General features: G+C 40.6%; 1 protein-coding gene across 1 annotated transcript; it reads right to left on the reverse strand.

The window, feature by feature from the left end:
- Nucleotides 1-2,431: 2,431 nt before the first annotated feature.
- Nucleotides 2,432-14,159, reverse strand: FDX1 (ferredoxin 1). Its single transcript, XM_075198889.1, has 4 exons — nucleotides 13,907-14,159; nucleotides 8,720-8,844; nucleotides 6,351-6,480; nucleotides 2,432-5,171 (listed from the first exon to the last, which is right to left on the reverse strand). The coding sequence occupies exons 1-4, from the start codon at nucleotides 14,038-14,040 to the stop codon at nucleotides 5,057-5,059; spliced, it is 504 nt and encodes a 167-aa protein (XP_075054990.1). The 5' UTR covers nucleotides 14,041-14,159; the 3' UTR covers nucleotides 2,432-5,056.
- Between the last annotated feature and the right edge of the window lie 3,106 nt (nucleotides 14,160-17,265).

Here is a 17,265-nt window from a genome sequence, read left to right on the forward strand (position 1 = left end):
TTTCCACAACATGGTCCATTTCACCTATACACACTATATATATATATATATATATATTTATATTATTTAGGATGCCTGGGAATAAGGGTTTGACAGGTTTTAAAAATTCCTATGTAAGCCCGAATAGGAATCAATCTATTGGAACGTATGTATACTAATGTTGGTTTCTAATGTAATTCAACACCGTACAAGCAAAAGCATATTTTCGCAATTGTGGCAAAGAACATGTACAGTATATTATAAAGAAGTTCAGATAGTGATAGCTTATTAATGATGTTTCAATAAATGTGTACGGAGATGGTTAGTCTTTCACTTATTTTACATAAGGGACCCGATTCAACTTCTGATCTAAGTCTATTTGTGTGGCGTATCTTACGCCTTAATGTGGCTTATGGCAGTGAACGTAACTGACACAAGTGCCTCCGAATTGAAGTGCGGACTGAGGTAGGAAATGTACTGTGAGGGCATGGTTATGCAGATGCAGCTGATTCAAGTGCAGGGCCTCTTAAGAACATGGTTTTTTTTTGCCATATCCTTTGCACAAGGTAAAGGGTAGGTGTAAATGCCAACTGATAGTGATGACTACACATCTGCGTGACACAACATGTTTGCAAGCAAGAGAAGCTATAAAAATGCACTTTATGTACAGCACACATTAAGATCTTTATGATGTATGTATTTCATGTAAAAAAATAAATTTATTAATGATAACATGGAGTTGTAGATTTATTTTATAAAATAAAAATTTTGCATGCGCTCCGATGGGACGTTCTATTGCATACATGTGTGTATTCTGCACTGCGTTCTGTCTGTCTGTCTGCATACGGGAAGCACCGTAGAGCTAGGGTGTACTTATAACCAGATTCAGATGGAAATGTTTTGAGAATTGAGATCCACTTGTATCTGAACACGGGTATGTGCACACAAGTTACACACAGGCTTTTAAAATCAGATTGCATTCACATCCCATTTTAAGATTCAAAAATCAGGCCCAAGACATCGAAAGGCTCCAGTATGATTGACCAAGGTATCAGGAAACCTCTACAGCTTCACTGATCCAGATTCAATTCTCTCTTCCTCTTCAGGCTCTGAAGACATTGATGAGCACAGAGGAAAAAAGAAAGAAAAAAACCCCAAAACACTGGAGGTTTTTGTGCCTTTTTTATGTAAATAAATAAAGATATAAAAAAAAATAGAACTAGTCCTCTTTTCTGGATGTTTAGCAGGTATTTGTACCAGATCTCCAGTAGTAAGCCACATTTCAATAGGTCCCGGGATACTGCATGTTTTTTTCCCAGCAAACGTTGTACTAAAGGTACATCCCAGCACCATCAGCAAACAACCTTCACGTTTTTACATTAGAGATTTATTTCTGAAATATACTTAGTCACATTTAAAACTTTATCCATATGATTTCTAACACTACCCCAGCTATTAACATTCTTATTAAATAGCTCAGCAGTGCTCCTCACAGCAAGTACATAAATGTATGACTACAATACTGAAAGGCAACACTTACCTTTCTTTTTCTAAAATTACCGGAAAACAGAGCCAATATCAGTATATACATTATATAAAAGAGGAGGGAGAGGGGTGTGTATGTATATATATATATATATATATATATATATATATATATATATATATATATACACACATATACATACATATATATATATATATATATATACATACATATATATATACACATATACATACATATACACACACCGTATATATAATATATATATATTTATATATATATATATATATATATACACACACACACACACACACAGTAAGCCTTGCATGATAAGTGTATAACTGCTGAAGAAGCGGATGCAGGTTTCAGAATGCCCTCCCTTTGTTTAAATCACTGCCAGTAATTTGGAACTCTGTGGTACCAGCCATAAAATACTCATGAACTAATATAGTCAAGACAAAAATCAAAGACTTCCAATGTAATATCCTTTATGCCTCGCTCTGCAGCAGCTTTACAGGGAAGCCTGGAATAAAGCTTCAATAAATGAGTTTTAAAATTTAATTAAAAACTGAAGTATGAGAACGGTAAAAGAGATGAGCGACCCTGAGCCTCCACAATGTCTGTCCTCTGAAGGCAAAAATACAAAAGAAAAGCTCTTGTCCAAGCAATTAGCTCATAATGATCTCATTCCGATCCCCTTGCATCCCAAAATACTTTGTCATTATTTCTGTGCACCAATCCATAAGCTCTTAAGAGTTCAAGAAGGTTGGTGTGTAAAATTAAATGTAACCAAACTGCAATAAAGTACATTTTCCTTATTAATACATGTTGATGCTACCCATCTTTAGGATATTGCTGCCACTATGTAATCTTAAATGCATGCCAATAATGCAAATGTAAAAAAAGCAACAACCACCTAACTGTTGTGAGGTTATCAGATCACTCAGGTGAAAGAGAGAACAATATTTTATTACGTTAAAGCACTGAAGAGATTATTCACTGATCAGCCCCAACATTAATACCACCGACAAGTGAATAACATTGATTTTCCCGTTACAATGACACCTGTCAAGTGGTGGGATATATCAGACAGCAAGTGAACAGTCAGTTCTTGAAGTTCATGTAGCAAGCATTAGGATCTGAGTGACTTTGACAAAGCCCAAATTGTGATGGCCAGACTGGGTCAGAGCATTTCCAAAACAGCAGGTCTTGCATGGTGTTCCCGACCTGTAGTGGTTAGCACCTACCAAAAGTGGTCCAAGGAAGGACAACTGGTGAACCAGCAATAGGGTCAAGGACACCCAAGGATCATTGATGCGCAGAAAAGCTACTGTAGCACAAATTTCTGAAACTGTTAATGCTGTCTGTGATAGAAAGGTGTCAGAACACACAGTGCATCACAGCTTGCTGCATAGTCACAGTGCCCATGCTGACCCCTGTCCACAGCGGAAAGAGTATACAATGAGCAAGTGAGTGACAGCACCAGAACATGGAGCAATGGAAGGAGGTCTGGTCTGATGAATCACATTTTCTTTTACATCATGTAGAAGGCTGGGTGTGTGCGTTGTTTACCTGGATGCACTATGGCAATCTGGCAGAGGCAGTGTGATTCTCTGGGCAAAGTTCTGCTGCGAAACCTTGTGTCCTGGCATTTATTCATGTGGATGGTTTGAGAAACATGACAAAGAGCTTGAAGCTTGGAGCTTGGCCTCTAAATTCCACAGATCTCAATCCAATCAAGCATCTGTGGCATTTGCTGGAAAACAAAGTCCAAGCAATGGAGAACCCACCTCCCAACTTACTGGAGTTAAAGGATCTGCTGCTAATGTCTTGGTGCCAGATACAACAGGACAATGGGGGTGGTCCATACTCCACTATCTTCATGCCTCTATCAGCTTGGTAGGGACGAAGTTATTGGTCACCTCGCTTCTTAGGGGTCGGCGCTGTAATCTGTCTTATATAAATTATTTTGAACTCCCTCCTCCACTGCGATGTCCTTCACTCACTATAGACAACATTAGCCCAAAACATTGTCCCAGGACCTCAAAGCTAGCCTCTGGTGATAACACTACCCTTTGTATCAGCCCTGAATGTCCAGCAGACAGATTTTATCTGGAAATAATAAATATTCAATACCAAACACATACAATTGTTTCCGGATTATAGAGAAAAAACAAACGCCTCCTAAAAACTACAGGTGACTGTCTGAGGCCCAGGCCTGCATTACATTCTTTGTTACTCTACAGATATTTGGGTATGAAAAGAAGAACTGTCTGAATTGTAAGACTAAAGGCCAGGAAACCCCCAACTTCTGAACAGTGATCCAATCCGTAGGTGTAGGCTGTCAGGGACGGATATAAAAAATGTAGGGTTTTAAAAGTTATTAACAAAGTGCAAAATTAAAGGCAAAAACTCCATGTTTTTACAATCCATATTAAAATGTGGAAAACAAGGTACAGCAATGATGGTTTAAGTGTAACCCCTTGCTTCCTTACAATCATAAAACACACAAACACACCACCCGCCCCCCCACCCCCAGAAGAGGCGCACTTTGCAAAAATCCAACCTTCTACCACATCTTTGATCCCCTCTGATCAAATGTTTTCACTTTTCTCCTAAAATATGAATCAGTTCAACCATATTTTGGATTACATCAGGGCTGCTTTAACTGTGTGTGTGTCTGTGTGTGTCTGTGTGTGTCTGTGTGTGTCTGTGTGTGTCTGTGTGTGTCTGTGTGTGTCTGTGTGTGTCTGTGTGTGTCTGTGTGTGTCTGTGTGTGTCTGTCTGTGTGTGTGTGTGTCTTGTTTTTTTAAACATGTCACCAAGTACCCCTCAAAAACATGCACTCTCCAGGTGTTGTGAAACTACAAGTCCCAGCATACCAGATATTGACATTTCTTCCAATAACCCCAAAATATCATGTCTTTATTGAAAATTATTTCTCTAAATCATTGATAATTAAATTCTATTATTTCAATACTCTGCAGTGGTTTAGTGTCCATGATTATTAAATAAAATTAAATTCACTAAATGAATTACTTACAATTGCTGTACTACATGAGGAACCTGTAAAATACTCCTCTAACTACCAGTTCCTTTGTCTCGAACATGCATTTACAATTTTAGCTTCCCAATGGTTTTGTGGACCAACGTGAATAATAAAGTCCACTCTAAATGTTGTTACAAGTAGAGATATGCCTTGGTACCATTCCCAAACGAATCTACCATAAAGCATTTCAATATTTCATACACATGGGTCCAGCAAGGTTTTCTGCTTAAGAACAGCGCCCTCTAGAGTTAGAGAATAACTGAATAGAGTAGACCATGGAACGTAGTCATGGAACACTCAACGTATGACCGGTGGAGTTTAGTTACACAATGTAAAAATTGACAACAGAGTTTTGACTTTACAAAATAAAATAGTGAGATAACAAAAATATACTTAAAGGCAAATTTAAAAATACATTTCATTAACTGGAGCATCAAGTAAGTAATTACATAGAATTAAGAACTATTATATAAAAGAAGAGAGAGTCAACGTGGTAAGACGTAGCTACACAAATTTGGCTTATTTCAGGAATTTTTGCCCATATCTACTGCTTGCCGGACATCTGCAACAGCCTCTGGAACTTTCACAGTCATTCCGTTCATGAATGGCTGCAGGCAAATTTGGCAACCCAACCTTGACCTGCAAAAGGGATTACATAGAATGTTTGTTATTTATGCACACAAATCGATTACACATATTTGTCTGTAGTTTTGTGGGCGAGTTTCATATATAATGCTTTCTTCTTTTTTTTTATATTGTTAATTTACGATATTGCTCACCTTCCAGTGAGAATTTATGTGGTATTGCTAGGATTTCCCCCCCATCCCCTGACAGCTTGTACACAATGGGATAATCTCAATGAAGGCAGCTATAGTTCTCAAACAGACCATAGAGAAAGAAACTTCTAATTATTTTTCCCAAGTTTGCCAAAGAAAAGAGGGACAGAAATGGTGCAGTTTGTGGCTCGATAGCACGTCCAGAGTGACAAACCAATGCTGTAATATAGAAACTTAAAGGACAGTTGCCTGCTTACAAAGGACATTTAGAGGTAGATTTACTAAACCTTCTAAATTGGGAAAAGAGAAGGTGTTGCCCATAGCAACCCATCAGCACTGTGAATGCACAGGCACCACCGGGCATTGAAGAACTACAACTCCCAACATGGGGAGAAGAGTAAGAAGCAGATGGGAGGAGCCAGGATAGTTACTGACTATGCAGAGCTCAGCTCTTGGTGTGTATTCAGGGGAATGGAAGATGAACAGTCTCAGTAAGCTTTGTACTGTGTATAAGGATAAATATAGTTGTGAACAGCACTTACTAACTATACTGAAGGAAGTATAGAAAGGACAGTGATAAATTCTCCTATTTATGCATTTGCTGACACAGGGATTTATATATTGTGTGCTTTAAAGCACTGGACTGCATTTTCTTTTGTTCTCACATACAGTGATCTTCACGGTCAAAGGTGCACGTTTTCAAATTATTTTATTCACTTCTATACATTTCATTCATTTAAAGAAGCGCACCTTCTTTTCACTAATTTCTAGTGAACATGGCCTTATCGATGTGCAGTTTGTACGTTCTCCCCGTGTTTGTGTGGGTTTCCTCCGGGTGCTCCGGTTTCCTCCCACACTCCAAAAACATACTAGTAGGTTAATTGGCTGCTAACAAATTGATGTGTGTGTAAGCTCCAATGGGGCAGGGACTGATGTGAGTGAATTCTCTGTACAGTGCTGCGAAATTAGTGGCGCTATATAAACAGCTGATGATGATGATGATGATGATTATGAATGCTGCGATATAGATAAGGGAAGTTACGTTTCAGTGAGTCCATAGGCCAGATCCAGCATGTCCATCTCCTCATCAGTAACTTGTTCCAGCTGCTGAAATATGGGATCTTCAAATATGAGGTGACAGGTAGAGCAGGCCAGCGTCCCCTCGCATGCACCTGGATGAATAAATAAAAGGCTGTGAAATGTCTGTGCTGCCAGCACAAAAGCCAAAATTCATTTATCGCTAGACTTGTAGAGCCATTGTGAGAGTCTCCACCAATCAGTACACAGCATTTCTGTTAGCTGGGATACTGCAAGCCTATCATATAAAGAGTTGTTTTCTGCACCATACAGAGTCCTGTAACATGTAATGCAATTTAGAATCAAAACAGTGGCTTTAAGATTAAAACTCTCGGCAAACAGGTCTTACGTGCTTCACACCTTTAGTATAAATATCTCAGTTGTTTCAGGCTTAGACTTTTCCATTAACACCCAGTCATTAAAATCATATTCCCTCATAAGCAGTTTGAACTGTAATGATCTGCATTATACATATAATTGGTGCCTATGTACCGAAGGAACAAGACTTATTTCCTACAGCTGGGATTATACATATGGGCATATAGCACATTCACACACATGTACAGTACATTCTTGAACCCTGGCCTACAGTCTTCAAACACTCCATGACATTTTGGCTACATATTGCCATAAAGCAATTCCACACATTCTTCTTTAGACAAAACAAAAATGATGTTTTGACATTTTAAAACAGACATCACTGCAGAGCAGGTAAGATGACCTACAGGACAGAGAATGCGATATTCCACACAAATCACATTTGTGATCTGTGGCTTTTGTATCTGCTGTTCTTTTGCACAGTAAGGGTAATGTTCAAAGCTTCTAAAAAATATTAATGGATTTTATATTTCCATCGCACAACAGTGAAAGAGGTAATACCAGATGATATATATGTAAGTTACTGTGACATGCGCCCAACAACTGAAAAGACACAAACTCACACAAATCAAAGAAGATTTTTCATTTCATTGTTTAAGATTTTAAAAGGAAGAAAGATTAAACAATGATCGTCTGGTAAAAGCTTTTGCAGGAACAGTAGAAGAGCTTTAGAATTTTGACTAAGCTGTTTGCTACTGCCAGACAGTTACGATGGAAGTATAGTTATCAAACTCGATTAACAACATTTTTCCTTCTGAGATACTGAACATTAAACACAGCGACAAAAAAAAAAAAAAAGATTATTTGCTTTTAATGTTTTAATTAAGACATTCAGTAGTAATTTATGCCAATTCGGAATATCTGGGGTCTAAGGGAGAGTTATAAGAGTTGCAGAGATGGATGTTATTCAATGGTCTCAAAATAAAGTATATCCTATATGCTGGAAATCTACTATAGGCTCTATGTATTGAAAGGCAAAAAGCCCCATCTCCGACAGGGCTTTGCTCTGTCTATGAAGGGGTCACCACCAAAAAGGCACACTTTGTATAACCAGCAGTGCCCCCTAGTGCTTAAAACTGAAAGAAAAAAAAAAAAAAAAAGTTAGCGATCAAAGTGTTCGTATCCTCTAAATGGGAAGAAAAAAAATAAAATATATACCCACTAAAAAATTATTATGCAAAACAAACTCGCCCCTCACACAGTAATGCTCAGTGCTGCAAGAGGGGAATTCATCATCATCATTTATTTATATAGCGCCACTAATTCCGCAGCGCTGTACAGAGAACTCATTCACATCAGTCCCTGCCCCATTGGAGCTTACAGTCTAAATTCCCTTATATAGACACACACTCACACACAGACAGACAGTGCTGTGAGGCAGAAGTGCTAACCACTAGGCCACTGTGCTGCCCTAGAATTCAGATCTTTTGACACCTCTTGTATAGATACCACGGACTGGATTGCTGCAAGCTGTGATTGGATGACTTACTGCATATCATTACAGGTGGGTGGAGCTCTTCTTGGAAATGTAAACCATGCAGTATAAGAGAATAACTTTCAATCTGCTCTTCAGAAACGCCTATTATACACAATCATGGTTACAGAGCTCAGGCTGTATTTTTATTTTGTTTACCGAACTGAGAGACTCACTCAGGAGAGAGTGTATTAGTTTTACCTCTGAGCATGCTACCAAATATTTGAGAAAAATCAGTCTAATACAATATGGCAGCTCTGCTGTCGGTGGCTTCAGTGACCAGGCAAAGCACAGTCTAACAACGAACACCGATAAATATTTTACAACTAAGGCTATTTGAGAGATGTTCGGCTTTCATGAGCTAACCATTTCCTCTTCACTCCAAACATGGTAAATGCTACAACATAACTTTTCACATGAGATCAATCGTGATTTGAAAGGGTCCTTTAACATTGTCTTCACTGACCAGACTATATACTCACCAAATCCGTCAATGTCTAAATTTTTTTCTACAACAACATCTAGAAGCGAATCTCCAATTTTCCCCTGTGCTACAATTGTGTCTCCGTCACGATTTATAAAATTTACTGTAACTTTGCCTTCCGAGCTGTAATAAAAAAAAGAAACATAAAAAGGTTTTACTCGATTTGTTCAGATGGTGTAACATTTTTAGGAAATACATTCAATTTTTATTTCATACCCAAAAATTTACAAACATTTCTAGCTTAAGAAGTCAAAAAGGTCCTCCAATCCTAACAGGATATTCACCATTTAACGTTTGTGTCCTAAGGTTCTATTTTACCAATATAAACTCTCCCCTATGTCTGACTGTTGGCTAGGCGCACTCTGTTAGAGTGTCTTACACTTACCTTACCTGCAGACTCTCACCTTAAGGGGGTAAATCAAATGCGGCCTTCTGCCTCAGGGGGGTCAGACAGACATAAGACCGGATACGCTTGACCCGCTGGAGATGGAGATTAGTGCAAAATACATACTAACTGTGAGGATGAAATATCAGAGCAAGATACTCTAGACCAGGGGTTCCCAAACTGTGTGCCTAGGCTCCCTGGGGTGCCTTTGAGATCTCACAGGGGTGCCTCGGCCAGGGCCAGTGGTAAGCAAGGCGGGGACTACTTGGTAATTATTTGGGCTTAGGGGTGCTTGAAAACATTTTGGAGAGCCTAAGGGTGCCTTGAACTGAAAAAGTTTGGAATCCACTGCTCTAGACACGTGTAACAAGCGAACGATCAGACAAAGGAGTATATCTGCAAAAAAGACACAAAGGTGGACTTATCCACCTATACAAGTAACTTGGATAATATTACAGTAGATAAGAACATGAAATAATACTCTATAGAACATAAAGGAAACATACCCTCCTGCCTAGACGATGTTAACACTTGTCAACCTGCAGAAGCTGCAGTTATCTAATCTCTACAGGTCATGCAGTATGCTCAAAATGTGACTTACCATATTCACATAAAAGAAAAATTACAACAAACCTGCTTAAATACCAAATAAAACCACATTTAAATATTATATATCAATAGGATTTGTTACATGTTTCTAGCATTAAGTCTGTCCTACCCTACAGAAGAAAAAAGCATATATAGAAGGATGAAGCTTCTCTATCTTGCATCATTCTGGGTCAGATAAAAGAGTTTGTGCGGTTGGCTAGGAGAAATGCACTGGAAGACTTGATTGGTGGATTCATAAACAGAAATCTGTATCAGCAATAATAACTGCCAGATTATGCTTTATCATTTTATCAAACACCAGATCCCGGATTGAACAAATAAACAAATCAATTATCACTGCTGCAAAATGCTTGGTGTGAGGCGATTGCTTAGCGCAACCAAACAAGTAGTCTAGCGTATTCTGTCAAGAAGTGGTCACTATAGGTATATAGGTTGTATTGAGCTCTTCTTTCATCGGATAGAAAAATCTAGAAAAATTCTCAATGTAAAATTAATTTTAGCCATTTTATACACAACTAGAATATATTTTCCAAAAAACAGGATGAAAAAAAAAAATAAAAAAAATATCACAGCAGCATCTCACAAAGCCAGTTATCCAATGTGCAAAACACTATAAACACACTATTTGTTGCTGAAAAACAGAGAAGGGACTGCATCATTGTTTCTTAGAAAATAATGCAAGTAGCTTGTGTGTTTGGATGCATGGTACCTTCAATACAGTGTGTGGCAACTTTCAAAGGACCTCTAAACCTAGAATACAAGAATAGAATACAAGCTAACATATATAAAAGAGGTAATTTTCAGCAATCAGCTTTCCTTTACAGCCACAGTGTCCCATCTTTCCTGCTTCAGAGACTGACAGACAGCGTTAAAAGTAAACATCAAAGGTCATGGCTATAGGAGAGTGCCACAAATCATCAAGGGCCCAGGGGAGGGACATCACCAAAGTACAATCTCAAGTTTTACTAACAACCCCATATAAAGTGAAAACGCTCTTTAAAATAGCTGGTGGTGTGGGCTGTTCTTTGGGATGAAAAAGCATGTAAAAATAGCTTCTAGTTATTCACAAGATTATTGAAAATTGTCAATACAACCGACTTCCTGAGGCATGAGCATACTGCTACCAGCACATGGGATGATCACACTCTTCTGAAACTGTTTAAATATACACAAATATTAATAGACTTCAGGCAAACAAGAAAAACAGTGATTTTAAAAGCAACTGTATCACACAATGTTAAAAGAACCCTACAATTGTGATGGCACTAAATCACAAAGCTCTCTGCCCACAATGAGAAAGTAGTCAGTGCTTTGAGGCCTGAACTGGCTGTTCCCCTGATCTGCTGAGGGTGATAAGTGAACGATGGATGTTCTGGTGCGATAGGGCCTCAAATTACACACTTGTTTGATTAACCACAGCCCTATTAACACCTCATTCCTGGTAACTACCCCATATATACTATAATTCACTAAAATTCTCAATAACACTAGAGGAGAGCTGCAATATCACAAACCAGCTGTACATTGTAAATGAAAATAGACTCAAAAGAGAAATGACCCAAGCAAAGTGGTCTTACTTGTGACGTTCTAGAGACTAATCTATGCACGTTTTCACAGTATACCAGGTGTTTCACCTATTAAAGGTTATGCAAACAAACAACTTGCATGACTGCCAAGCCCTCTATTAAACACCTCCCAGCAAGATTATGCCAGGTTGCACAACGTTGGGACAAGTTACATAGAAATGAAATGAGATTGAAAGAATGTGTGAAATAAAAGCCATTGAGTGTTCCGCTCACATGCGGTTTAGAGCACTCTCTTAATTTTCTCAGGACCATATTGCTACCGCAACAAAAGAGGCCCAAAAATTAAAGGACCATAACCAGCTGATGAGTCACCTATGATGTCCTCCATCATCCTAAACCAGTGTTGGCTAACCTGTGACACTCCAGGTGTTGTGAAACTACAAGTCCCAGCATGCTTTGCCAATATAGAGCATCTTATTGCTGGAAGGGTATGCTGGGACTTGTAGTTTCACAACAACTGGAGTGTCACAGGTTAGCCAACACTGTCCTAAACTCTGCACCTATACAGAAATCTACACATCACTGCTCTAAGATGGAGAAGCACCTCCCTTTTAACATCAAAAGCTGTAAATGTAAAGGTAGGAAAGAGAGCATGAAGGATATATTCAGTATAAACACTTGACTTCTCTAAGGTATATTGTTCACAGATGTTGATAGTTATGTGAAATAGTTTATTGCTTGCCCGTTAAGACTTTCATTACTAATATAAAGTGGAATTATTCACAACATTACTTCCGCATATTGTGGTTAATATAGTTGACAGGAAATTCAGAACTCGTAAAATATACTAAGAGAATTCATAAAAATGTTATAGTAAGTGTCAGTACACAATCAATCTGCAAAAATATGACCATGACTAGCCATAGTTTAAGAACCCCTTATCTAGAGGGGTAGGAGAACGCAGAGGAATTACCTGAGGAAAGATGGCTCCAAAATAGTTACTGCAGAGTCTGGATAGAAAATAAAAAGTTTGGCTACACCTTGCACCCTTCAATGGGAACTCCATGCAGTACCTAAACTACCCTTTCACCAACTAGAACAATTGAGGGCAGCACAGTGGCTTAGTGGTTAGCACTTCTGCTTCAGCACTGGGGTCATGAGTTCGATTCCCAACCATGGCCTTATCTGTGTGGAGTTTGTATGTTCTCCCTGTGTTTGCATGGGTTTCCTCTGGGTGCTCCGGTTTCCTCCCATACTCCAAAAACATACTAGTAGGTTAATTGGCTGCTATCAAAAATTGACCCTAGTCTCTCTTTCTGTCTGTGTGGTTGTTAGGGAATTTAGACTGTAAGCTCCAATGGGGCAGGGACTGATGTGAGCGAGTTCTCTGTACAGCAGTACGGAATCAGTGACGCTATATAAATAAATGGTTATGATGATGATTACTTCAGGCATACGACACTCACAGTTGGTAAATATGCCCCCTCCCCCCCAAAAAAAGCACCTGTAGCTGATTATTTATTTGGGGAGAACACTAATAAATCTGAACATCATACTTTGATGACGGTTAATGACAAATTTCCACCATCAAATCTATATTTACCAGAGTTACTCACATGAGTTCTGCACATGCAAGGTGGTGGTGTGTATGGAGAATGGACAGTCTGGGACCATAATAAGCAACAAAAGCTTAGAATGCAGTTATTTCCTTATACTGTTAGCAGTTATACAAAAAGAAATGCAGCAGATTTACAATCACAGGAAATGGGAAAACTCCCTGTTACACTTAGAATAAGTGAAAACATTGTGCATGGGTGACAAATTTGTATAAAACTAAATAAATACCACACACACAAGTTAATATTGATATGAGTACTGATTTTTACTGAACACTACATTTGTTCTTACAGTTACATATTTGCACTTTACAGTCTGTGAATGGTTGGCATCAGTAAAACACAAATACAGATTTAGAGCAAAAAGTACTGTAAGCAAAGTAAACACTTTTAAGGGACACAGATTTTGCAGCCTGACTGCATTAAATAAAACAACCAGATAACTTCTCATAGAAAAATATGCAGTCTGACAGCTTGCTTGCCTTGACTGAAGGAGCTGCTTACCTGCATGGGGGATTACATAAACACAATAGAACTAGCTGATCACTGAACATGAAGTTTGGGAGTGCCATAATAACAGGAACAGGAACCCTCCTGTCACTGTAAACCACATACAAGAGCCCATGCTTTCTCCCTGTATATACAGATTTGTGTGCCAACATAACATGCCTATTAGGTGTGCCAGGGGCTTTCCTCTTACCCACCTTACCTACTAAAATCTCAGACAGTTTAAAGAGACAACTCTCATTATACAGTACAAACATACCATTATGGAACTGCTTGTATACATGGGTTTCCAATAGGCAAACTGTGGCTCGCCAGCTGCTGTGAAACTACAAGTCCCAGAATGCCCTGCCTGTAAGACACCAGCTGTTGTGAATCTACAAGTTCTAGAACATCATGCTGGGACTTGTAGTTCCTCAGCATAGCTGGGTGCCAGAGGTCGCGTACTGATGCTGTACATAGGCAGGCACAGATTATGGAGGACCAGGGTCACCCTAACACACAGGACAGACAGTTCGGTAGATTAAGTAGCCCCCGGTGTATACCTGAAGAAGCGTCTCGCCGTGGGTTCTAGGCAGCTCCTAGGTGGGCACAGCGGCCGATGTACCGCGGGGATCCCAGCCCTAGATCTTACTAGAAGGCATCGAGAAGCCGCTAGGAGCCTGGCTGTAGCTGCCATGTCTGTCCAGTGCACCCGGAACCAGTCCGCGTTACAGCGTTATACAAACAGGGGCGGTATACAGCTGCCGCCCCTCCTCTCCTCTATGCCGCTGTCCAGCAGTAGGGGGCGCTGCTCGCACTAATCCCAGGTATAGGACCTGCCTGCATGTACAGTGGCTGCTGCCCCTCCGCTCCTCTATGCCGCTGTCCAGCAGTAGGGGGCGCTGCCCGCACTAATCCTAGGTATAGGACCTGCCTGCATGCACAGTGGCTGCTGCCCCTCTGCTCCTCTATGCCGCTGTCCAGCAGTAGGGAGCGCTGCTCGCACTAATCCCAGGTATAGGACCTGCCTGCATGCACAGTGGCTGCTGCCCCTCCGCTCCTCTATGCCGCTGTCCAGCAGTAGGGAGCGCTGCTCGCACTAATCCCAGGTATAGGACCTGCCTGCATGCACAGTGGCTGCTGCCCCTCCGCTTCTCTATGCCGCTGTCCAGCTGTAGGGCGCGCTGCCCGTACTAATCCCAGGTATTAGACCTGCCTGCATGCACAGTGGCTGCTCTCCCTCTGCTCCTCTATGCTGCTGTCGAGCAGTAGGGGGTGCTGCCCGCACTAATCCCAGGTATAGGACCTGCCTGCATGCACAGTGGCTGCTGCCCCTCCGCGCCTCTATGCCGCTGTCCAGCAGTAGGGGGCGCTGCCCGCACTAATCCCAGGTATAGGACCTGCCTGCATGCACAGTGGCTGCTGCCCCTCCGCTCCTCTATGCCGCTGTCCAGCAGTAGGGGGCGCTGCCCGCACTAATCCCAGGTATAGGACCTGCCTGCATGCACAGTGGCTGCTGCCCCTCCGCTCCTCTATGCTGCTGTCCAGCAGTAGGGGGCGCTGCCCGCACTAATCCCAGGTATAGGACCTGCCTGCATGCACAGTGGCTGCTGCCCCTCCGCGCCTCTATGCTGCTGTCCAGCAGTAGGGGGCGCTGCCCGCACTAATCCCAGGTATAGTACCTGCCTGCATGCACAGTGGCTGCTGCCCCTCCGCTCTCCTATGCTGCTGTCCAGCAGTAGGGGGCGCTGCTTGCACTAATCCCAGGTATAGGACCTGCCTGCATGCAAAGTGGCTGCTGCCCCTCCGCTCCTCTATGCCGCTGTCCAGCAGTAGGGGGCACTGCCCGCACTAATCCCAGGTATAGGACCTGCCTGCATGTATACAGTGGCTGCTGCTTATCATCACACAACATTAATGCTGTGTATTTAGTTTACATTCCATGAAAGGACACTTTAGGTATGCATGAAGTTCAGCGTCTTTAATATCATGTTTTACCATTTGCACCAGTCTTCTGATATGTCCTTCTGCTGCTTATATTCAGTATACGCCCTGGTAGATGGATAGAGCTGTGGTTTAAATGATACCACGCAGGACAGTAAACTCTCTATTTTATTATGTTGCAGAGTTGCCAAGTGTCCCTAATTACATGACAGATTTGAAAGATTTGTCCATGGAAATGTTGGTTTTTCAAATGTTGGTTTTTGTTTTATTTTCTGTACCAACAATGGGATTTTCAGTATCCCAAATCATTATGTAAACTTCAGAAGTGGATAATAATAGATTTGTATTTAAGATCCCTAAACATGACATTACAAACCATATTATGGTGAAAAATTAATAATGTGGATTGCAATATTTAAAGTAGGGGTGTGCACCGGGCACTTTTAGTGTTTTGGGTTTTGGGTTCTGATTAGCTTGAGGTTTTGGGTTCTGATTTGTTTTGCCAAAACACCTGACGAAAGGTTTTGGTTCTGATTTAGGGTTTTGGGTTCTGATTTATTTTTAAAAAAGCGCTAAAATCCAGTTTTTTTGTTTTTTTACACTCCTACGCTATTATTAACCTCAATAACATTCACTAACAATCATTTCCACTAATTTCCAGTCTATTCTGAACACCTCACACCTCACAATATTGTTTTTAGTCCAAAACGTTGCACCGAGGTAGGTTTCTGGACTGCGTAGTGGAGTGGCCCCGGTACCCAATTTGGTACCGGGGCCACAATACCTCCTCCAACTGGTCTCAATTCCACTGCACATATTGCTGCTCCTACATCCTCTGCAGCATATAGAGGGTGTAGTTCGAGCGCGTCACTACCTCTTGTTTTCGACGATGACAGGTCATTTTCATAAAATTTGGATTTGGCAGCAACAGTCAACGTATTTTAATATATGATACGCATCTATCTGAACTGTGTAGTGGAGTGGCCCCGGTACCCAATTTGGTACCGGGGCCACAATACCTCCTCCAACTGGTCTGAATTTCACTGCACAGATGGCTGCTCCTCCATCCTGTGCAGCATATAGAGGGTGGAGTTCTAGCACGTCAATACCTCTTATTTTCGATCATGACAGTGCATTTTAATTATTTTTGGATTTGGCCCCAACACTGAATGTAGTTTAATATCTGATACGCATCTATCTGGACTGCGTAGTGGAGTGGCCCCGGTATCCAATTTGGTACCGGAGCCACAATACCTCCTCCAACTGGTCTGAATTCCACTGCACAGATGTCTGCTCCTACCTCCTCCAACTGGTCTGAATTCCACTGCACAGATGGCTGCTCCTACATCCTCCAACTGGTCTGAATTCCACTGCACAGATGGCGGACACCGGATGCACGTCTAACACCAACATAGCTGTTAAGGCCGCAGTTATTTTTGGGTACAGCAGCAACAGTGAACGTAGTTTGACTTTTAAATAGCAGTACCTAGTTTTTTTTTGTACAGCAGCAACAGTGAACGTAGTTTGACTTTTAAATAGCAGTACCTATTATTTTTGGGTACAGCAGCAACAGAGAACGTAGTTTGACTTTTAAATAGCAGTACCTATTATTTTTGAGTACAGCAGCAACAGTGAACGTAGTTTGACTTTGAAATATCAGTACCTAGTTTTTTTAAACAAATTTTTTTATGGTTTTTTTCAATTATTTTTGTATAATTTTTTTTAAAAAAATTTTTAAAAAAAATTTGTATAAGTTTTTTATAATTATTTTTAAAATTTTTAATAACTTTTGAATAAATTTGAAATAACTATGCCCTTAGCAGAACAGAGCACAGGACACAGCACCGCTGGATTCAGCAGGACAGAGCACAGGACAAAAGCACCACTGTACTCAGCAGGACAGAGCACTGCACAAAGCACCACTTGACTCAGCAGGACAGAGCACTGGACAAAGAACAACTAAACTGATCAGGAGCTC

The sequence above is a fragment of the Mixophyes fleayi genome, chromosome 2 (genome assembly GCF_038048845.1).
Source record: "Mixophyes fleayi isolate aMixFle1 chromosome 2, aMixFle1.hap1, whole genome shotgun sequence".
NCBI classification, from domain to species: Eukaryota; Metazoa; Chordata; class Amphibia; order Anura; family Limnodynastidae; genus Mixophyes; species Mixophyes fleayi.